Source organism: Symphodus melops, assembly GCF_947650265.1.
Source record: "Symphodus melops genome assembly, chromosome: 7".
NCBI classification, from domain to species: domain Eukaryota; kingdom Metazoa; phylum Chordata; class Actinopteri; order Labriformes; family Labridae; genus Symphodus; species Symphodus melops.
In genome coordinates this window covers 11,179,895-11,201,943 of record NC_136697.1, presented here as the reverse complement: position 1 = coordinate 11,201,943, position 22,049 = coordinate 11,179,895, and the positions used below count along the sequence as shown (strand labels likewise).

General features: G+C 41.2%; 2 protein-coding genes and 1 long non-coding RNA gene across 4 annotated transcripts; 1 reads left to right on the top strand and 2 right to left on the bottom strand.

Moving 5' to 3' along the window:
* Window positions 1-4,259: 4,259 nt before the first annotated feature.
* Window positions 4,260-6,426, bottom strand: LOC306826722. The gene is made up of 4 exons (XR_013779483.1): window positions 6,340-6,426; window positions 5,421-5,490; window positions 5,083-5,274; window positions 4,260-4,628 (listed from the first exon to the last, which is right to left on the bottom strand). It is a non-coding gene; the product is annotated as an uncharacterized lncRNA (long non-coding RNA).
* Window positions 6,405-13,703, top strand: fzr1b (fizzy/cell division cycle 20 related 1b). Of its 2 annotated transcripts, none has more exons than XM_079348201.1 (14): window positions 6,405-6,571; window positions 6,904-7,050; window positions 7,539-7,640; window positions 7,745-7,808; window positions 7,912-8,039; window positions 8,144-8,226; window positions 8,308-8,491; window positions 9,314-9,379; window positions 9,479-9,581; window positions 10,245-10,426; window positions 10,531-10,764; window positions 11,031-11,135; window positions 11,746-11,838; window positions 13,132-13,703. In XM_079348201.1, exons 2-14 carry the CDS (start codon window positions 6,973-6,975, stop codon window positions 13,171-13,173), a joined length of 1,464 nt encoding a protein of 487 aa, XP_079204327.1. In that variant the 5' UTR covers window positions 6,405-6,571; window positions 6,904-6,972; the 3' UTR covers window positions 13,174-13,703. The 2 variants fall into 2 exon arrangements, with proteins under 2 accessions (XP_079204327.1, XP_079204326.1); XM_079348200.1 differs by having other exon boundaries at window positions 6,405-6,583.
* On the bottom strand, window positions 13,682-22,000 carry LOC306826716 (importin-13-like). The gene is made up of 21 exons (XM_079348199.1): window positions 21,609-22,000; window positions 20,859-20,984; window positions 20,134-20,765; window positions 19,680-19,820; window positions 19,451-19,592; window positions 19,192-19,358; window positions 18,948-19,068; window positions 18,565-18,712; window positions 18,148-18,329; window positions 18,038-18,064; window positions 17,739-17,873; window positions 16,580-16,723; window positions 16,311-16,391; window positions 16,054-16,191; window positions 15,856-15,952; window positions 15,719-15,771; window positions 15,559-15,625; window positions 15,273-15,331; window positions 15,080-15,169; window positions 14,760-14,941; window positions 13,682-14,022 (listed from the first exon to the last, which is right to left on the bottom strand). Exons 1-21 carry the CDS (start codon window positions 21,675-21,677, stop codon window positions 13,938-13,940), a joined length of 2,886 nt encoding a protein of 961 aa, XP_079204325.1. The 5' UTR covers window positions 21,678-22,000; the 3' UTR covers window positions 13,682-13,937.
* Between the last annotated feature and the right edge of the window lie 49 nt (window positions 22,001-22,049).

Genomic DNA, 22,049 nt, shown 5'->3' with positions numbered 1-22,049 from the left:
CCTACTTTTAAATCCAACACATAATGTCTTAGTGTTATTCTGTTTTTATTTTATGTTTTGAACAATTTTATTTGTCAACTTTGTCTCACATGTTTTGAGTCTTTTAAACCAATCAGAAGCTGTGTTTCTAACCAATCAGAGACTCTGTCCATCTGAATCCCATAGAGTGTGTGTACAGTCAGATAATATAGCACAAGTTTCGTACCAATGGTTTAATACTCCTTTCCTGTTCACTTTTGGAGCTTCAAAACATGTTATACTTTGAGGAAAAACTCTTTATTCACAAACCAGGCATCATTTGAGAGAAGTTTCTGTAATGTTTTTAAAATTTATTGCAGAGTTGCAGAATATTTCTGCAATTTGTATAAAGCAAAAAGCCTCTAAACAGTGCAACATGAATAGCTTTTTTTAAGGCGTGATATATAGGTCACAACAACAGACATAAAAAACTTCCATATAAGGTCAGATACCTGTCACGTTACATAAACTGCCTTTAGTAATTATATATCTTCCAGTTATTTAATTACACTGTGTTCCGATGAGCTCATTATTCAGCTATGAAAAGTACCTGGTTTATGGCAATAAAATGTTCTAATAGACCTTTGTTCCTGAGACAGTTCAAATGAATTTTCCCTGAAATCAACCTGTGTGTCACACAAAAATTCCCTCCATGTGATAGTGTCCGGATGTCTGAATGAGAGCAAGAAACCTAAAGCCGATCCACTCTTCCGTTCGATTCAGCAGAAATGAGGCAGCTGTTTATGATAAACACAGGCGCAGACAGAGACAAGTGTTTTCCATGGTGGTGGTCCGTAATACCATAGCAATGGGCAGCAAGTTTGTTTGAAACCTTAACACAAGTCTTGAGGTCTGACGTCAGGAAACTGGCCCTGATGTCTGTGAGCCACACAACTAAGGCTTGGCCAGGGACTTTTACTGCCAGGAGAGCTAGCTGACAGCCAATCCACCTTGTTTCTCCACTCCCACAGCCAGACTCTGAAAGCCTCCACAGCCAATGCAAAAGAGGAAGAGAACCACTTCCAGCAAAACAAACCTGCTCTCTCCACATTCACTTTAAAATAAAAAAAATAAAAAGTCTTCCTGCCGTTGCTGCTAGCCAACTGCTGTTTTTCTTTATTTGGGTTGGGAACTGTAGTCAGTGAACAGGAATATTTGGTCATATTAGACTTTCCAGGATAATTCAAGAACACAGGTCTGTATGTCAATGACAAAGATCAGCTCTGAGTGGCTGAGACAGATTGATGAGGAAGATCCCTGCAAAAGTCCTGAAGAGAATGACGAACAGTTCTCTTCCTCTCCGGCCTCTCGTATGTGTGTGTCTGTGTGTGTTGAGTTTAAATTGAAAGATTTGGACAATAACAGGATGTGTCCTTCCCTGTAAAATGTCACAAATCATCTTGTTATCAAACCTGGCTGCAGTCGCCACAGATATGCCATTGTTTCTCCCTCAGCGATTTGCCTTTGCATGCAACTGTCTAAACTTGTTTCAATTACATAAAGATTTTTAAGGCAGCATTATATAATCCACTGAACAAGAAATACAAGAGAAATGTTAAACTATACTCAAAGTATAATAACTGAAAATATTAGTCTGAAAATACTAGGAATATTATAAAATATTATGACAATGGGGCTTTACAGCGGTGGGGTAGTTAGTGCTGTTGTACTAGGCAGTGGTTGCTGGTTTGATTCCTCGTCGGACAAGGCCTCTCTGTCTTGCATGTCCTCTCGGTGTACTCCGTGGTTTCCTCCCATAGTTCAAAGACATGCTCCTTGGGTTAATTGGTGACTGAATGGCCCGTAGGTGTGAATGTGAATGTGTCTCGTTGTCTCTCTCTATATGTCAGCCCTGCGATTGACTGGTGAGCAGTCCAGGCTATCGCCCAATGACATCTGGGGATGGCTCCAGCCTACTGCGACCCCAAACAGGACAAGCGGTATAGATAATAGAAAGATGATTATATGATCATCAATGTGTCTTATAATTTTTTACATAGTGTGGTTGTGATTAAACATTGATTGTATTCTTAGATGTAATCCTATGTGTGAAGCACTTTTCAGTGTCACACCACATTTGTTATGATGCCTTTAAAGACACAGAATCACTTTGACATTCTGGGCTCTTCGGCCAGCGCGCAGCCAGTTAAGGAATCGCTGTGAAGTTAGAGGCCCTGTGGGGACACAGTGGTAAATAAATCATCCTTGTTGTCAATTTTCTTTTAAATTAATAAATAAAAATAGGAAATACTTCCCTAGGATCACAAAGTCATAGTTAAGGATGAAACACATTCATGCACACAAACTTGTGACACCTGAGCATGCAAATTATGCATGTGCAAACAGGTAAATACTCATTTGAATACAGTTTCTAGGTCAACTGTTCCACCGCTTGAATGAAACTGCAACCTCACAGAATATTGGGAAATTTGGCCTGATGGATCAAGAGAGATCTACTGCAAACCAAATCACGTTAAATCCACATGCCCTTCTCCTGATTTTGCCCCAATCAATAAATGTCCTTATTTGACACAAAGACAGCAAAAGAGAGAGAGAGAGAGAGAGAGAGAGAGAGAGAGAGAGAGAGAGAGAGAGAGAGAAAACATTGAGAGGGTGCAGCTCTGTTGCTGTCTGGTGTGTCACAGTGAGGGAGTGCGTGGGAGGAGATATGAAACATGCTCTGCAGTGGCTCAGTCTGTGGAGGGGAAAAGACTAAAGAGAGAGGAAAGGCCCACACAGTATGAAAAACATTACATGTGGGTGAGATAAACAAAACATTCTTATTGGAAACTCAAAAGGTCATCTAGATAAAAACTCAAGACTATGGTTTAAAAATGATCTGGAAGGGTTATTGTCACATGTTGTTCCTTTGTGTCTCAGTACACTCTTATAAAAAATAATTAAAATGAATTGTTTTCAAATATATTTAATTGAATTTTACCATAAAGTGTGTTAATAGTATTAGATTTTACTTTTCAAACAAATATACTCTTTTACCATGGTATTCTAACATAAACACTAGTTCATTTTTTTCAATATTAGATTAGTTATAAAATCAATTTGGCAGTTCATTCAAGTTCCCTCATGCATTGTCACTTAGTCAACAGGCTTACTTACATGTTATCAAAAATAACGCCAGGTGCTTATGTTTCATGACATCACAAAGGGCAGTAACCCCTCCCACAGGTGGGTGACGCTTCCACAGCTAGGTGTTTGTTCTGCCCTCTCATCATAAACAAAAAGGTGTGGAGAAAAAAGCCGAAACCCATCAAAGCCACCCAGAGGGACGTGGTCGAACACAGCGTGCTTGCATTTAAAGCTACGGAAACAGCCTGTTGTGATCAGGACTGATATAGAGGGGTTTATAGGCATGATCAAATATTAGATACTTAACAAACATGTTTTGGGGAATTCTGAGACTAAATTCAAATTGTTATAGCGGAGGAAAATATGTGACCTTTAACAGTTTAAGCTTAGACTACAAACACTGCTTGAATTGCTCATCATAAGGAATAGATGAATGGTTAAAATGGTGATATATGAATCTTATTAAAATTAGCTACCATTACTGGTTGAAGGACTGAAATGTTTACCTTAATGGATGTATGGATAAAACAATTAGATAAAATATTTATATATTTTTTTATATTAACGTATTAACCTTTACGTTATGGTTGGTTATTAGCTCAATTTATCGTGTGACGTTTTTTCAGTTGCTAGCGTAATAATAGACAAATTGTTAAAGTATTAAAAGTAATGAATGAAAGGTTGAAATAATTAGCTAAACAATCATGGAAGGCTGAAAATAGCTATAAGTAGGCCAATGAAAAAATTGGGAAAATCATGCTTAACATTATGCATGAATTGTCATACTAAGCTTAAAGTAATGGCTAAATCATTACAATAGTTTGCCAAAATGAAAAACTAAACTGATAAATGGTGGCAATTGTTTGATAAAAAGTATGAACAGACCTTTTAAACTGTTCAGAGAGGTTCACTTCAGAGAAATAAAGGACAACAGGTTAAAAGTAGCTGTGAGTTAATAATGTGTTTTGTTAACTACACATGTTTATAAATTATCAAATTGGTTAGTATAAAGGTAATCTGGAACATTTATCCTGTAAGTAACTGATAACTGTTATATTAGTTTTCTATGGTTTTCCAGACCTCTCTTCTTTATGCAGCAGTACCTCAACTTCTAAAGCAACTTTGTTTGACATAATGAAACAAAGCTAGTCATGTTGTCTGGAAAAACTCTACATTTAATTCTTATATCATTTAGTTTTCAATTTTCAAACTATCATTTTTCATCATACAAGAAATGAGATGAGTCAGAGTCCAGTTTCTGTTGTTGCTATGAATTCCAGTAAGGATCTGACAGCGTCACAGTCTGCAAGCACTGCCCCAGCTTCCTCTGTGTTCACTGAACTATGCTGTATTAAAAGAGCGATAAGGCTGCAGTGTTTCCCCCTCCACCCTGACTTAGGGAGACAGCTGCTCTACTCCCAACAGACTCTGCTCCATCAGGCTGCTCCAACATGGGCCTGGCCGCACGTTGCACTGTGTGGACCTGATGGAGGATGGAGATAAAATAGGTTGTTGTGGCTGGGCTGTTGAAAAGCAAAATATAATGATGGTCAGATAAGTAAAGTATGTAATTGTGGGAGAAATACACGTTTTAAGTATGAATATGCACATTGGTAAAACAAACAAACACAAAAAATCAAAAAATCACTTAAGTAATGGCACCAATGCTACAATAAAATAAATTCCCCTTAAAGTGAAAGAGACAGACAGTTCTTTTAGTATCAAAAAACAGAAAAAGATCCATGTGTTCAGCATTTGTGACTGAAACTACAGGTGCAAATGTCTCTGAAATGTAGTGGAGTTAGACGCATAAAATAGCAGGAATTGGGAGATTAAAGCTTAGTATCTTTACTTCATGAGTTTCCAGCACTGATTAGATAATATAAGTGCATATTTACTTTGTCTTTACTAAAAACAGACTAAATTAAGCACAGGACTTAAATCAGAGACAGCCCAAACAGTCTCTGTTTACAGTACCTTACATGACTGCTGACATGTGAATGTATGTCCAGCGTCTTGCAGACAAAGGGCAACAGACGGGCGTACGTGCAGATCTGAGTGCCACCACACATGCCATGCCTTGTCTCCACTCTACCATGTCAGTCGGTATCATTAAAGCCCTGGCAGCATCCAACCCAGTTTCCTGTCTTGTTCATTTTTTCTTTCACTCTGCACAGAATTAAAACCACACATGAAAGAGTTCAAAGACATAACCTTTATCCAACTCGAATGTTTGCAAAGTGCCCTCTCTGAACATATTAGCAGGGGATGGAAAATGTAGAACCAGAAAGGGCAAATATAAGATCTTTGTTTACTTTGAAGTCATGCGCTCATGGGGTCCTCAGGCAAGCCTGTCAATATTTTCTCTCAGTGCAAGACACACGTCTGTTAACAGAAACATACGTGAATGCAAATGACTGTTTGTTAGGTTTGAACGTTTAAAAGGTATTTACTGGAGAATCATGTGTTTTCAGGTTCCTTTGTGATTTTGGGAGTATTTTTCCACACACGTCTGGATATCCTGCCATTCGATGTGTGGTATGAGGAATTGTTTATCCTTCATTTAAGTTGACATTGGCTTGACATAGTCAGACCCAGCTGCCATATATGTAACAACACTATAACACTGCATTTTGATGTTTATTTATTAATCTATTTTATTCAACTTGACATGTAAAGTGGTAACATTTCCCTATCACACTTTGGGTTTCACATAAAATGAAAAAGGGACAACATGAGAATGACCCCTCTTTGAACGCTCATTTTGCACCATCGAGAAAAATGTATTTCATATTACATGGACTATTCTTGAAAATGTGTATTTTCAGTTTAGTTTGTATTTGGTGATATGTCTTCGGCATAAAATCAATTACCTTGTGAGAAATTGTAATAAAAAAGTAGTCCCTTAAAAGCTGGTATTTCCTTAATACATATTTGGGGGAATTGTTTTGGAGGGCAAACATAATACAACAATAAAGGCAGCTCATGGTCAGTTTCATTCTGTTGTTGCTTTTGATCCCTATAAATTGTGTTCCAATGTGAATTTTGCTTTTTCTTCGTTTTATCATGTTTTACCAACTTAATTCCCGTTTCCACTTAAGACAGCTTTATCTTCATTGGGAGCACTAGGTAAGTTATTTTACGGTGCAACAGCGACACCCCGTGTCCAAAACAAAAAACAAAAGAAGAAAAAAAAATGAAAATGCATCTTTAAATGCAGGGTGCATGTCTCACCGATAGAGGTCGCTGTTTAGCTCTGCACTGCGCTAGCAGAAGTCAACCCCAACATTTCTGCTACAGCTGATTCGGTCGCCATCTTTGTTCAGACGTAAACAACACCAGCTCGTCGCCTTGACATTTTCACAGACCGCTGTTGTCCGAGAGAAAAACCTCACCGCTATCTGCTCGCTGATGCACCAGTCTTTAATCGGAAGATGACGGTCGATTTGGAGACGTGATCCACCGTGTGAGTCAGACGGTAGGTGGGCTTCACTGTCGAGCTGCATGCTCGTCAGCTGATGTTTCTGTGCTTGTTTAAATGGACTGATTCGTGAAAGCGATTGATGCCATGACAACGGCTCGGCTGTCATTGACACATTGATTATGTTTCTCAGCTTAATGTGTCTGTCTTTAAGAAGCAATGTTCGGGTATGATATCTCTCTCCAGGTCACATTAATACCACCTTACTGCGCCGACATGCACGTTAAGCACGCTGCATGCTGCATGCGTTACGAGCAGATGAAGAGCCGCTGCTGCCTTTGCTTTCTGTCATGAATCAGGCTGCTTGTTTTCCACAGAGATGGGGACCCGGAGTGGATTTCCTCAACAGGAGAGAGCGGTGTTTTAGGGGGGGGCGGGGCGGGGAGATGGACCAGGAGTACGAGAGACGGCTGCTGAGGCAAATCAACCACCAGAACCTGCAGACAGATGCCCGTCTGTCAAAGGTCAGACCGATAGTGTGAGAAAATCAGACACGTATGTGTGTGTATGAAAGTACTTTAGCCCTGCTTCTGCAGATAGTACATGAGATACAGCTACATGAGCTTAAAGGTGCTTATTAATAGACTTTTTTCTACACATCTAGTACTCCAAGCTTTATAAACAATGGTGGCAATTTCTTTAGATTAGATTAGATGTTAAGAAAAACAATGTACTAGCTATACTACACTAATTATAAACTCATGCACTTTAGTCCTGACCTCGTCACAGCACTCCCTCTTGTGGGATCAAACTTAGATTTTCCACTCTGTCATCAGTGTTTCACAACATTTTAGTTCTTTAAAAAAAAATATTTAATTCGTCCAAGGTGTTCGTAACGCATCATAATAAGAACAATAAGCAATAAAATGTGATTAATGCTCTACTAAATCACATAACTATAATTGTAACATAGGAAATGTTTGATATGCACAATCTCTCTCTGGTCTCTCAGTGTGTAAGTGCAACCTGCAGTCCTGTCAGTGTGAAGTCAGGGGACCGCTTTATTCCCACCCGGGCTGGAAGCAACTGGAGCATCAACTTCCACTATGCCAATGTGAGCGATTAGTTCAGTCACATGACCTGTTGTAGTGTAGAACACAGAGTGGTTATTAAAGGTGTACCAAAAAGTCATGCTCATTTCCTTTTTTTTCACCTCAGGAGAACTGTCGCTCCCCAAACCAGAACCATAAAGCTAAAGATGCCAGCTCAGACTCAAGCAAAGGTCAGATATTTGTGCTTTTTGTGAATCATTCCTGTTGTTTGTCGTAACAATACCTCTAAACGAACTGGGTTTTTTCTCACCTTTTTTACTCCCATCCCTGCAGATGCTGTGGCCTACGCAGCTTTGTTGAGGAATGAGTTACTAGGGGCCGGGATAGAGAGCGTGCCGGACCCTCACACGGACGACCGGCGGCATGCAGTCCTCTCTCAAGACTCTCAAAGCCTTTTTAGGGTACAAGTCATTTAAAACTGTTTTAGCTAGTCAGCTCTTTTAAGTCACTTACACATTGAAGAGAAGGATGTTGAATAGTTCTGTTTTATGTGTTTTCTCTGCAGTACACTGTCCACACTAAGAGAGTGCCTTTCAATAGTGACCATGAAGTCTCACCATACTCCCTTTCCCCTCTTAGTAACAAAAGGTATGACAATGTTCACATGCCTTGAACAGTGCTTCATTTATACAGTCAGATAACTAGCCTGTCTTTTTCATTATTCTGCAGTCACAAGCTGCTCCGCTCCCCTCGTAAACCTGCCCGTAAGATCTCAAAGATCCCTTTCAAAGTGCTGGATGCTCCGGAGCTGCAGGATGACTTCTACCTCAACCTGGTAGACTGGTCAGCAGGAAACCTGCTCAGTGTGGGACTGGGAGCCTGTGTCTACCTGTGGAGTGCCTGCACCAGCCAGGTCAGAGGAAGACTTAGAAACGTTATTTTATTGTTTGATCTTTATGACGTACAGAAAAGCAACAATTGTATAATCTAAAAGCTAGAAAAGACCAATAGGATTGGGAACACATTTTTGATGAAGGTTCACAGGTAGGGCTGGGAATCTTTGGGTATCTCATGATTTGATTCGATTGTGATTCGTTGGTTACTGATTCGATTCAGAATCGATTTTCAATTCAAAGAGCTACAAAACAAACGATCAAATTTTAAATGTTAGAAAAGAAGAATCTTGATTTTTACAGAAATCGCTTTTTTTTTTTTTCTCCACCTCTATTCACAGGTGCTGACAGACTTCTAGGCCCATTGTTCACATGATCTATTTACTTTTTGTTTAACATGGTTAAGTTAACTGCTTCTCTTGATGTTAAGAGGGAGCAGCACCTATGTGCCAAAACTACAAACTTTGAGTCAACCTAGTGACGGGCAAACAGTGGTCCAGTCCATCTGCTTTGTCACTTTAGGATATTTTGAAGGCTGCCTGTGTAAGTCACTTGAGGAGCTTCAGTTTTGCATTTATTTTATTTATTAATTATTCATGTGATAGGGACAGATACAATATACATGGGTAAATTGGGGGACACAGTGGCTCAATCTGACTTGGGTTGGGAACTGGGCGGTCAACGGTTCAAGTCCCAGTACAGAACAATAGTATGGAAGTTGGTCTGGTTGCTGGAGAGGTACCAGGTCATTGAGTACTGCCCAAGTGCTGTTAAATTAAACGAACTTAATCTTGTGTATCACACAGGTGTTGTCCTCATGTTTTCTCTGTTTATCTCAACAGGTGACAAGGTTGTGTGACCTCTCAGTGGATGGAGACTCTGTTACATCAGTCTGTTGGAACGAGAGGGTGAGCTGAATCTGATGTTCATAAGAGGACACTGTTAAAGAGGAACGCCCAGTAAAGTGAAAATCACGTTGTGTTTATCTTTTGCTCTGGTTCTACCAGGGGAGTCTGGTTGCTGTTGGCACACACAAAGGCTACGTTCAGATCTGGGACGCAGCAGGAGGGAGGAAGCTGACCAGTCTGGAGGGTCACTCTGCACGTGTAGGTCAGTTAGGAACTGAAAGCCCAGATGTTTTTGAGACGGCTTGTAGAAAACAACTGTATATAAAGTAAGAGATCCCTTAACTGCTTTCCTGATTTGAGCCAATCTGGGAATTAAAACGTTTAAAGACCTGTATATTAATAACACGTTTGCCTCTTTTCAGCACCTCGCACGTTCTTTTTCACTTCCTGAACGTCGTTTTTTTAGATTTTTACAGGCCCACAGTTTTGCTCGCAGCACACTTCCAAAGTTTCCCAACCTGCCCAGAAGTACTCCTTTAGATCATTTTCTTAAGCCTCTGACATCTTTAAAGGGCACAATTTCAGTTCCCACCAAATCCATTCTTTGCGCCCACAGTCTCTTAACTCTATAAAGTCCCTCTGCTTGTGTCAGTGTTTCTTTCAGTTCTGCTGTGTGATTATAATTGACTGATAATATAGATTTTTGCAATATACCTATGTGACTGTACATGGTCTGTTGAAAAACATTAAAAAAGAAAGTTTAAAAAAAGAATCAAATTTTGATAAATACACTGATCATATCATAACTAATAGTGTTGTTGTTTTTATTGGTAGTATTTATGTTTAGCCATGAAGTACAACTTTTGTATTTCTACCAGCAAGACAGCCACAGTGAAGCCTGAGACCCTCTCCCCTTTGTTTCAAGGTGCTCTGGCATGGAATGGCGAGCAGCTGTCGTCGGGGAGTCGGGATAGAGTGATCCTGCAGAGGGACGTCAGAACCCCCCCCTCTGCAGAGAGGAGGCTGCAAGGTCACAGACAAGAAGTGTGCGGCCTCAAATGGTCTCCTGACCACCAGCACCTGGCGTCTGGAGGGAACGACAACAAAGTGAGGCAGTTAGAACTTTTCTAGTGACAGGTGGATTCATTAACACTCTTGTGAAACAGCTGTGTGAGTAGGACTAATCATATTCCTCTCCATGTCCTGCTCAGTTACTGGTGTGGAACAGCTCAAGCCTCCTCCCCGTGCAGCAGTACAGTGACCACCTAGCGGCGGTAAAGGCCATCGCCTGGTCCCCCCACCAACACGGGCTGCTGGCATCGGGGGGCGGCACAGCAGACCGCTGCCTTCGTTTCTGGAACACGCTGACGGGTCAGGCTCTGCAGAGCACAGACACCGGCTCCCAGGTCTGCAACCTGGCCTGGTCCAAGCATGCCAACGAACTGGTGAGGAGGCTTTTACACCGGCACGCAGCGTTATGAATAGACATTCACGCTGGTGATTTCATCTCTGCACAGATATCAGCTGCCTTGTGTGATGTGAGGTCTCTGTTTGTAAAGTATCAGGTAGTATCAAGTGTTAGTTAGTTTTGCTTTTGAATTGGACAAATCATTCCAAGAGTTGTTGTTTTTTTGTTGTTGTTGTTCTTTACAGAATAAAACTGCAGAAGATTTGTGTGTTCATTTTAAAACTGTTATTCTTGTGTTCACAGGTGAGCACTCACGGCTACTCTCAGAATCAGATCCTTGTGTGGAAGTATCCGTCTCTCACGCAGGTGGCCAAGCTGACAGGACACTCTTACAGAGTGCTCTATCTGGTAAGAATACAGGTTGAAATCCTCCCAAGTGCGTGTTCAGTGCCAGTGCAACTCGCTGACCTTTACATCATCTGCTGGTGGAAAGTGTTACCATACTTTATCATATAAAATATGATTACTAGAATTCTCTATTTATATCTGACTTCAGTATAAGAAGCAACTCTAGAATGTAAACTTACAAGTTAAAGTCCAGAATTTGAAATTCAAACCTAAACCTAAAGTATTTTTTTAAAAATGTACTTTTAGGTACTTCTACTCTTCACTCAGTATTTAAGGCCTCAGTCACATGTAGGCATGTATTTTTGAGTTGGAGGTTTGGCTCTTTGGGTTAGTCCTTTCACTTACAAACTTTGGGTGACTTTCCAGTGAGAAGATTTTTAAGAACTCTGTTGAAGGTGTTTACGTGTAGGGACAAGGAAAGCTGAGTGTTGGGCGTGTCACTGCGTGCTGCTTTCTCCTCCGTTTGACCTCAAAATACCAAGTGCATTTCACAACTGGATTTGTCATTGTTTCCTTTGACGTAGAACTTAATCATCAGTAGTTGATATTTACTAACGCCATAGCAGTCAACCCTTTAAACCTTTCCCCTTCTCTTGACCTCTTGTCTCAGGCTGTGTCACCGGATGGGGAGGCCATCGTCACAGGAGCAGGTGATGAGACACTACGTTTCTGGAATGTCTTCAGTAAGACACGCTGCACCAAGGTACAGTCACTCTGCCATGTAGTCATTAAAACTGGTGTAACAATATGTTGATGGCAGCCTCCTTGTCAACTGGCAGGGACGGCAACTTACCCCCCCCCCCCCCCCCCCAAAAAAAAAAGGCTGACAAACTTTAAACTACAGCTTTGCCTCAAAATGTGCACATATTGCAATGACAGTAGGAAACCTCCCTACTGGGGCTCCATCTGACAGTACTGCTAAGTGTTGCCTGCATTATTGCTGTGAAAATAATAATAGACTATGTTTGCCTCGGGCCTCAACAGACTCTAGAATCGCCCCTGGTTTATAGAGATGTTATCTGGGCACAACAATTCACTATCAACGATACACACTGAAGACAGAGACAGATGTGTTGTGTTAACGGTAAATCCAGTAGATGTCGCCCTTGAGCACCAGCATGAAATCAAAACGACTCGAGGTGCATAGGTGGTGTTAGCACTAGCAGGCTACTGGTAGCACTCTTCAGCTTACGTGACATTTAAATAAGCAGTGAGTACAGTATGTTGTTCTTCTTCTCTCTAGTCCCTCTCTAGACAACTTGTATACCCAAGGTGATGAGCCTACACGCTGTGAAGCTCTGACAGCATCACAGACTCCGGGACACGGGTGCCACACTCGTTGTAGACGGTCATGACTCAGAGAGGGATTTCTGCCATATTTACGTCTCAAATGTTGCACATGCAGCCTTTAAAGATACACAATGTGTCAAATCACGTCATAGTTTTTGGTGTATAGGTGAATGGACTGGAGATTTAATTTCGAATCCTGTTTCAGCAAACTTTAAGAAATCATTCTGTCAGTGTGCAGTTGATAAATAAAATCTTTGATAGTGAATTTTAGTTGTTTTTGTGTTTAATCATTCTTAGTCCTGTTTCTTATTTGAGCCCTCTTAAGGCATAATTCTGTTTAAAAGCAAATGTAAGACGTTAAAGTGTTTAGGATCTGACTGTTATTAAATATGGGATCTTCATCCCTGATCATTAGATATGTACAGCTCTGATAGCTTCAGTGTTGGATGTTACATCTTTAAGGTTGATGCTCATTCATTTTCAGCTCTTTAGAAATACTCAGGTTAAAGATATCAGCTTAAAAACTGATTGGATCTTGATCTTTACTCATGACTGACTACATTACAGCGACCTAAGAAGTCTAATTGTATTTCATAGGGTACACTAAACAAGATATTGATCATCATTTTAAATGACCCCTGAGCGATGAGGGCGTGTTGGGGTTTAAGAAAGTGTGTTTCAATGTTTGATCTCTTTCTGTTCACAGGAATCAAAGTCGGTGCTGAACCTCTTCACCAGAATACGATAGTGTGCCGCTCATGTTGGGACTGGTTTCATGAGCAGCCTTCTGAACTGCTTTTGCACAAAATCCCTGCTGAAACTCACAGACTAGGCCTCTCTCATCTCAGCACCGGCTCTTAGTGCACCAGACACCACCACTAGAATCATCCTTCGATCTTTTTTCCTACTGAGGACCCCGTCAAGAAAAACTGCCCACTCTCAACGTGATGTCTCTGACGAACACTGAAACATGTTGTCTGCTTCAAAGAGTCTGTCTTGTTTTCTTTTCTGTTGTGGAAGTGATGAAACGGTTTTATTATATATCATCAGAAGTATACATGTAGAAGATTTCTAAGCTCTATCAAATCATGACGTCTCATTTTTAAAAGGCTCTCCTTTACAAAGAGGAGGAGAAGAAGAAGTAGAAGAGGCCTGGAGGGAGGGTCGGGTTTCTATATTTTCATAACGTGTGAAAATGAACTACATGCAGTATACAGAAGAAGAGAAACAATAAATAAGCCAACATTCACACACAGTTGCTCAAGCAGCTGTAAAGAACCAACGGTTTATTTGTGTTTTGTCCGTTTGGTGCACTTTTTATTTCTATCATGACAAAGTGATTTTACTACAAACATGTTGCACAGAACGTTCACCTGTGTTTTTGCATCAGTTCATGAGCACGGTTTTAAAAGTCCAGTGTCATCGTCCCAGGTAAAAAGTCAAGAAGTAATGGGAACATTTCTAGTTCAAAGAGATTCACATTTTGGTTGTTTACTCTCTACATTCAGTGTATCAGTATCCTGACCCCTGCATGCCCCGACAGAGCAGAGAAAAGTCCTTCACGATCTCCTTCACACGACGCTTGTTCGTTTGTTCCCTGGAAGAAAGACAAATTCGTGGTGGTCACAGATCTGACATATAGGGACTTTCTGCACAAAGGGACTTGAGCTTGTGTAACGCTTTCCTAGTCTTCTGGCGACCCAAAGTGCTTTTTCACTACCGCCTACCCATTCACAAATTTACGCACTGATGGCACGTAGTTAAGTAAAGTGGCCATCAGACATAACTGATCTCATTCATACACATTAAAACTCTGCTGATGAAGCAGAGGGAGCAACTTTCAGTGGTTAACTGTCTTACCAAAGAACCCATTGGATACATTCGACAAAGCCGCATGACCTGGGGATCGAACACCCGACCTTCTGTCCGAGTCTACCAACGAGTAGAATAGTGTTGAAACTTGCTATTGACACTAATCCTTTTAAGTCACATTCAATCTTAGTCTGGATAATCTTAGTATAAAGAGTATAAAAGTGGTTTGTAAAAGCATGTGCTTCTCTGACAGAAAAAAAAACTACAAAATAATACAACTACATTGACTGTTCTTACCTGATGTAAGAGACAGTCATAGTGAGGAGCAGTAAACAAACCACAGGAAGAGACTTAGGATATGAAGGTGAAATATCTTCACTCTTGTTAGAGACATTTTCTGACAGTACTTACACATTTCAGACAGGAGCCCTGTGAGTATGCAACATGCAGGCATTTCCAATAAGAACAGTTTTGCTTTTCACCTGGCTTATAAACGGGTCTTAAAACTATTATTTGAATTACCTCAGAAGCTGTTGACTGAAGTTGTGTTTCTGCTCTGTGGACACCTGTGCAGAGGGGAATCCTGGACTCTGCAGCGTTTCTTTGAGCCACTGAGACAACAGAGCCGGACAGTGTCTGTTCAGACTCAGCAGCACTTCAGAGAAGTGCTCCGTCAGACTGCGAGGAGACCCACCGCCAACAGCCTGAGGCAGATGGATGGAAGATTTAGGGTGACAGTTTGAGATCAGATGACGTGAATGAAATGCGTGCAAAGGTCTGATAAGTCCCGCATGTCGCAAATGATACAGATTCTCTTATCTTGTCTCCAGTGTGTGACTCACGTGGAGTATGGTTTCTGTCAGGAGCTTTCCATCTCTCTGCAACACTTCACCAAGCGAGGGAATATCTTTGCATCGAGGCAGCAGCTCTGTCTGTCGGACAAAGCACCAAAATAACAATAATCTCTAAACTGATCATGAGGTAAGGACTATACTATGCAATTAAAGCATGCACAACATGTATGCCTTGACTCACAAAGAAGAGACTGGCAGCTTTAACTGTTGGTGTCTCTGGAAACTTCAGTGACAGAATCCCTGAAAAAAAAAAAGATCTTCTCAGGCAGATATCAGAAAGACTTCATCAAACTTGTAGGACTCTAAAAAGGTTCACATTTTTACCATTTAAAGAACAATTTTTAGGAGCTTTTGGGGTCTTAAAAAAGTGAAAGTGAAAAATTAAAAAAAAGGAGGAATTTTCACATCAAATATATAATCACTGTGAATGCAAGCTGCATACAGTACACGTGTATAGTATTACTCACCACAGTAAAATAGAGCTTTAACATCCAGCTGGTCACACAGGTAAACATCAGGCTTCCTTTTCAGAATCTTATTGTGAAGAAAAACAAAAAAGGGTTGGGACAAGTTTTCTGTCTGATTCAGACGTGCAAAACAATTGACAAAGAATATTTAAAATAAAACCTGGGCATGAAGTTGCATAAATGATTCTGCAATATCAGGATGATCCCGAGGACCTGTGAAGGGAAAATCAGATGGGATGAACAAAAAGTGCAATGTATCATTGGACTAGTGTGAATGTCTTTGTATGTGTTCGCTACCTTGCTGAAATATGTTCAGTGTTGCGGAAGTTAGCACCTCAATCAGGCTTTTGATGTCAGAGATGTGCTCTTCTTCTCCTGCAAATATGTGAACCATCTACGCACATACACAGAATAACATCAGTCCTTGCAGCATATTCAGAGCCTTCATTTCATTTACAGATATAATGCTCATGTTCTTGATCTGCGGGGGCGTACCTGCCGTGCAAGGTCCAGAGTAGAGGACTGTGGGAAGGCGCTGTAGATCAGCCCCAGCATTTCGCTCAGCTGAGCAACCATCGGACCGAAGTCGTGTAGGAGGGTTCGAACTGACTTATCGAAGACCCCACACACTGCCTGGAGGGAGGAAACGGAAGAGTCAGTAAATGCACACACATGAATCATACACCACAAACACACACACAACATCCAAGACATACAGTTTGTATTTATGCAGGAAGCAGAAAGCCTCCTACCTCGACCACGTCTGAGTCATTGAGCCATTTACTGAGGATGGTCTGGATCAAAGTGAACACTTGCTGGAGCACAACAACAACCTGGAATTAAAATAAAGAGGATGTATGTGAAATATGTGATGAAAATGTTGTGTGATATAGATGAGCAAAGCTCACGATAACGGATGATGGAGAAACAACTACTTCTCCTATCGATGACAAACGACTAGCGAGAATAGAAAATGAAAACTGACCACTGTAACCCATGTAATTAGGTAACACAAACGTACTGGATTTTGAGTGCTCTGTGAGGGCGGGAGTCTCGGGCTGGATGCTCCCTCTGAGTCATCTGCATGTCTGATGTCCAGAGTGGTGAAGAGACTGGACAACATCCCCAGGATGTGGATTATTAACTGTTTGTTAGCAGGGTTAGGCTGTCAAAAGAGACACAATGAAATATGACGTTTTTGGTAAAAGCAACAACTGAAGGAAAGCTACTGTGAACGTCTGGAGAGCTCAGAGGTGAAAACGTTGTTTAGAATACTGCCACAATATTTCTATTAAGGTCCACTGTTGGTATCTTTAAGCATTTATTTATCAGTGCACTCAAGTCTTCTCTGCATCATGTTGAATAGAAGTGACAGTTTGTATTCAGTTACTATAAGAAAAGCATTATTTTGCTACTACTTGTTAAATTGAACTGATTGTATTTTATCTATTATAAGTGAGGTAGTATTACTGATGACAGTTTGAATTTCAATGTAATCAACCAGACATTCAGTATTGAATGTATTCTATTAATAATTTAATGTCTACGTGTGTCTTTTACAGTCACTGACAACACAAACATATTTAGTTACAGGAATACTTAAACAGATTTAAAGCTACTGTTCATTATTTTAAATGAATATGTAGTCATAAATGTCTCTAAAATATTAGACAAGAATAAGAAAAACAAAAATGAATACTAATCAAAGGAGATCCACTTCAATTGTCCTTTCAGTTGTTCAAGTCATAATAATTAAAAAAAACTCAAACTTTCCCGTTATTAAAGGATGTTTTACCAAACAAGTAGTTTAAGTATAATTCAATTAAATTTGAACCTTTTTTTATTCTAAAAAAGACGTTGAGGTTTCACTCATTTCCAATGTTGTGAAGGTTACAAGCACACTTAAATCACTGTGTATGAAAAAACATACGATTGAAAACAAAATAGCTGAAATCAAAATACAAAACTCTGCAAGAGAGAGATTAACTCAAATCTTAAGAGTTTCCGTGAATTTGCAGTATCAAAAGAAAATGCAGATTTATCGAGTTTAGTTTAAACTTTAGGGACTTTAAGACTGAGCCAATCATTAGTACGAGTCATAGAGGTGTCCGAAATCCACTCCAAAAGGTCAATGATGTAAGGTAAACTATAAACTGCTACCTATGAACGATGTACTTTACCTCCTGCTGGGCCAGTGAGTCGAGCTGCTGCACATGAGGCGTGATGAGAGCGTGAAGTCTGACAAGAATGTCCTCCACAGGCAGCGCAGACAGCAGGAAACCCAGAGCCTGCATCAACCACATGCACTGGCTGCTCTGCAGACACACACACACACACACACACACACACACACACACACACACACACACAGGAACACAAATAGCACACATCATACATGAGAGATGAGAGAGGCTGCTGTTGCGTTTGTGTTCACAAAAAGAGAAAGAAACACTGTAAAAGTTTAGGGCTGCTTACTCACCTTGTGGATTTCTTTCACCAGCACATCCTACAGAAGGAAAACCAGCGTTATAGCAATGATACAAAAACATATACTAGATCATATTGATGGAAAATGGCTGCATGTCTGACCTGTGACACGGTCAGGATGTCCTGAGCGTAGGGTCCGAGGTCATGTTTACATTCCCTGCAGATCCTCTTCAGAGTGGAAACACTGGACACAGACAGCTCAGGCTTCACAAGGCCCTGAAGCACCATGGGTAATATGCCACCCAGCATAACTGGGTGGTCAGCCAGCCACTCAGCAAGGGAACCTGGGTAGCAGGTGGAAGTCATTGTACTCTACATGTTATGGACAATCACACCAGGAGACAAAAATGTGGATCTTTTCACATGACGGTCGTTTTCTTCAGACTGCATGCTCAGCATTTGAAGCTCAAAAGGTAGTATCAAAGAAATACTTTATATTTAGACTTTATATTTCCCGAAGTATTCCTGAGTCAAGTGAACTGTACTGACTCATTTTGACACAACAGACATGAACAGTACCTATAGTGTACATGACGGTGTCAGCCAGCATTACATTGCTGATGTTGATTCTGGGGATGAGACCAATTAGACCGGGGATAACATCTGAGTAGTTCACATCGATAGTCTCAGCTATAGACTGGAAGCCAAACAACAGGGCCTCTGTGTCCTAAAAATGCAGGACAACAAACAAAACAGGATATCAGGTTCAAGAAAAGAGGAAGAGGCGACAACATGAGGAAGAGAGGAGAACAATTTCAAATCAAAATTGGAATATTTTATCATTTGAAAAAAGGCCAGTGAACCTATGATTTGTATATAGTTTGACACTCACTTTCCTGATGTTTAAATACCTATTCTGTTTTCACATTAAGGTTTCTAATGGGAGTCAGTTATATTTTTACCTGCCATACTGCTGACTGCTGGGGGTTCATCAGCTGCCGCCCAAGTCTGTCGTAGAGGTTACTGAGGAGCTCTGCCCCCAGCATTTCATACACATACATCAGAGTGTCCGAGATGTCCACTCTGAAATACAACATGGTAACAGGAGCAGCTTTTACTTTTAACAGGGTTCGGTACAGTGATTTCCTCTCAGGATGAAAAGTTTTCAACTAAATATAGTTCCCAACAAAAACAACTTATGCTGACCTGTAAATTCTGAACTGCTCCTTGTCGTCAGAGGACCAGGAGGCGTACTCCTCCTGGGAGGGATAGTGAGATTTGTGTAGCAGCACGTCCACCAGCTGGAAGTAAACTGGCCTGTAGACCTGCAGGTAAACAGCCTGCTTTTCCTCTTCAAAGGACATGATGTCATCCTTAACATGCAAGAAAAACATGTTTTACACCCAGCAATAAACAATATTGGAAATAAATAATGTGCAAACCATATACTGTTTGTTTCCCATACCTGTAGAGTGTACCAGAATGTGAGTGTGAGGGAGCTGGTGGTCTCGCTGACTGGGTAGTGCCCGGGGGTGTCGGTACAGAATAGAATCATATTAACTAAAGCCAGATATTCCTGCCAGTGCTCCACCTTTTCCAACAACACCCTGTCATACACAAACACATGTTTCCAAATTAAGAGATCAAGGCCGTTTACTAAAGCCAGGTTAGATGATGGCAGTTCTTGTGTGTACCTGGAGTGTGTTTCCCCCATTGCAACAGCAATACGACAGATGCCATGTGAGGTCTCCATGTCCCCATCCTGTGCTGCTGCCTTAAGCTGGTCATGGAGACCCAGCACCAGAGGCACCAAGTTCACCAGAGCATTGATGTACCTGCACATGTTCCGAGTTAAAAGATTATCCGCAGAATTTGTTAAATACAAACCAATATACTGCGCCCACCTGTCAACCAGGTAAGCAACACTCCATATTGTCAATAAGGCTTGTCCTTCATGAAATCAAAACGGAAGAGTCGTCAAAAGTGTGTGCCAATCAAGACATAGCTAATCAAAAGAATTGTGTTTTTTTGTTTTGTTTTTTTAAATCAGGCTGATAACATGTTCATTGCTGCTGTAAAAAGGTGCTTTTTTTGAATGGGTCCTCTTCTGACATAAATGTTTAAATTCTAATCAGGTATGTGTCTCACCTTTGGCAGTCTGGCTGTGAGATGACATTTACTATGGTCTCCACAGCTGTGTCAAACAGCTCAGGGTTTGACAGTGCAGGGAAACAGTCCTGGACCAGCTCATGACTCTCCCCTAAAGGCACATCCAGCCCCACCCAGCTAGACAGGCAACGGAGCACCCTCTCCTTCACCTGCACAGAGGAGTCCTGGCTTTGAAGCAACTGGCGCAGCAGAGGGCATACCACCTTCCACTCCCCAGTTAGAGCCTCCCTCAGTTGGGCACGACGAGCCTGGGCGAGCCGGCTGCTCTGAAACTCTTCTGGAAGTACGGACAGCAGCTCCAGTAGTGCCAGGCAGTGTGCATGAGGTTCCTGCACAGGCTCTGCACCCTCAGAGTCAGGCGTCTGTGGCTGGAAGGCCCTCACCATGTCCGCCACTGGCTGGGACCAGGACTGTGGGATTAAGTTAAGAGCCATGGCAGCAAGGGCTACACAAAGTCTGGTAAGCACCATTTTTGGCCCCGAAGAGAAATGAAGGACATGGGAGAGGAGCTGCATCCTCAGGCTCTCATGCTGGTCTGTGGGGAGGTCCTTCCAGTGACGAGAGATCTTGTTGTGAAGGGTGCTGGCACCAAAAAATTGCACTTCTGGTAGCTGCAAAGAAACACTGACGGTAACAATCTTATATGAATTACGACTTGAATTGTGCAATTGTAAATAAGTCTCAGTAGGCACACATTCACAGACCTTTTCAGGACCAAGCAGGGCCCAGCAAAACTGCCATGCCTGTGCTGAGGCCTGGGCCTGGGTTAACCACTTCTGGGCAACGTTCTTACGCTCCATGTCCGGGTCAAAATACAGCTGATAGAGAGCCTGAAGAAGGGAAGAAGAGCCAACACAAAGGCATGGGAGCATTTGCAAAGGGTGACTTAATAATAACAGATACTAGTAATGATGAGGATGTGAGATGATTGTAAACCTTATTCATAACAACTTAGTGTGTGTATAGCAGTACCTTGTATGAGGAGGGATGATAATGACAACCTGAGATTTATCTGACGTGACAATTTGGCCAATTTAATGTAATAAAATTAAGTTGAATTTCTGAGACACATTCACAATAAGCATTTTTAATCACGCATGCCATTGGTTAAATTAGAAAATATGTTGTCATGACAACTAATCCAAAGCACATGGTGTTAGTTATTATTAGGACAGCTATGCTTACAGCATGTATCATGTTGCAAAGGTCCAGTATGTGTAATTTGCCTGTGTTAAGCTATAATAAACAAATAAAAATAAAATGTTTGTTTGAACCAAAGTCCTCTTGTTCAGCTACTACAGAAATTATTGAAAGCTAAACATCATAAAATACATCAAAATGCAAATGATGCAGAAAACACATGTCACATTACCTGTCATTTAATGTGGTGTACACAGAGGCACATTTGTACGCATAATAATACATAAGAGGCCGATTACTGTCAAGTTACTTACCGACTCCACATTCTCCACCGTAAACTCCAAATCCACCGGGCTTTCTCCCGGATTGGATGGAGGCTCCATCTCTCGCCGCGTGAAGGAAGAGCTCTCCCTGTTGCTTTGGTTTAAATCCTTTAGCAATTAAAACCTCGATCTCCAGTGAGTAAAAAAGAGGCAATTATTTTAAAAAAGCAAGTGTCCTCTAAAGTGTGCCTTAGCACGCTGACAGAGGACGCAGCGGGTCATTCAGCTGTTCATACAGCACACATGTGGGTAGTGCGCTCAGGCGTGACGACACACTGACCTCTATGGTGCTCAAAAGTTGTTGTCTCACATTACCAGCAACAAACACTGACACCTACACACCCATCGCTGTTCAGTGTCTATATTTTACGCTAAATCTGTAATGTAAGCTAAATTATATACATAGGAAACTTGCTAACAGCGTGTCCGTGT

What these genes read in the sequence shown, in the direction of transcription:
- fzr1b (XM_079348201.1), top strand. Translation starts at nt 6,973, where the DNA reads ATGGACCAGGAGTACGAGAGACGGCTGCTGAGGCAAATCAACCACCAG. An exon ending in CAGATGCCCGTCTGTCAAAG is followed by an intron (nt 7,051 to 7,538) that starts GTCAGACCGATA and finishes CTGGTCTCTCAG; the next exon opens with TGTGTAAGTGCAACCTGCAG. An exon ending in GGAGTGCCTGCACCAGCCAG is followed by an intron (nt 8,492 to 9,313) that starts GTCAGAGGAAGA and finishes TTATCTCAACAG; the next exon opens with GTGACAAGGTTGTGTGACCT.
- LOC306826716 (XM_079348199.1), bottom strand. Translation starts at nt 21,677, where the DNA reads ATGGAGCCTCCATCCAATCCGGGAGAAAGCCCGGTGGATTTGGAGTTT. An exon ending in ATGACTCAGACGTGGTCGAG is followed by an intron (nt 16,192 to 16,310) that starts GTAGGAGGCTTT and finishes TCCTCCCTCCAG; the next exon opens with GCAGTGTGTGGGGTCTTCGA. An exon ending in TAAAGCTCTATTTTACTGTG is followed by an intron (nt 15,332 to 15,558) that starts GTGAGTAATACT and finishes TTTTTTTTTCAG; the next exon opens with GGATTCTGTCACTGAAGTTT.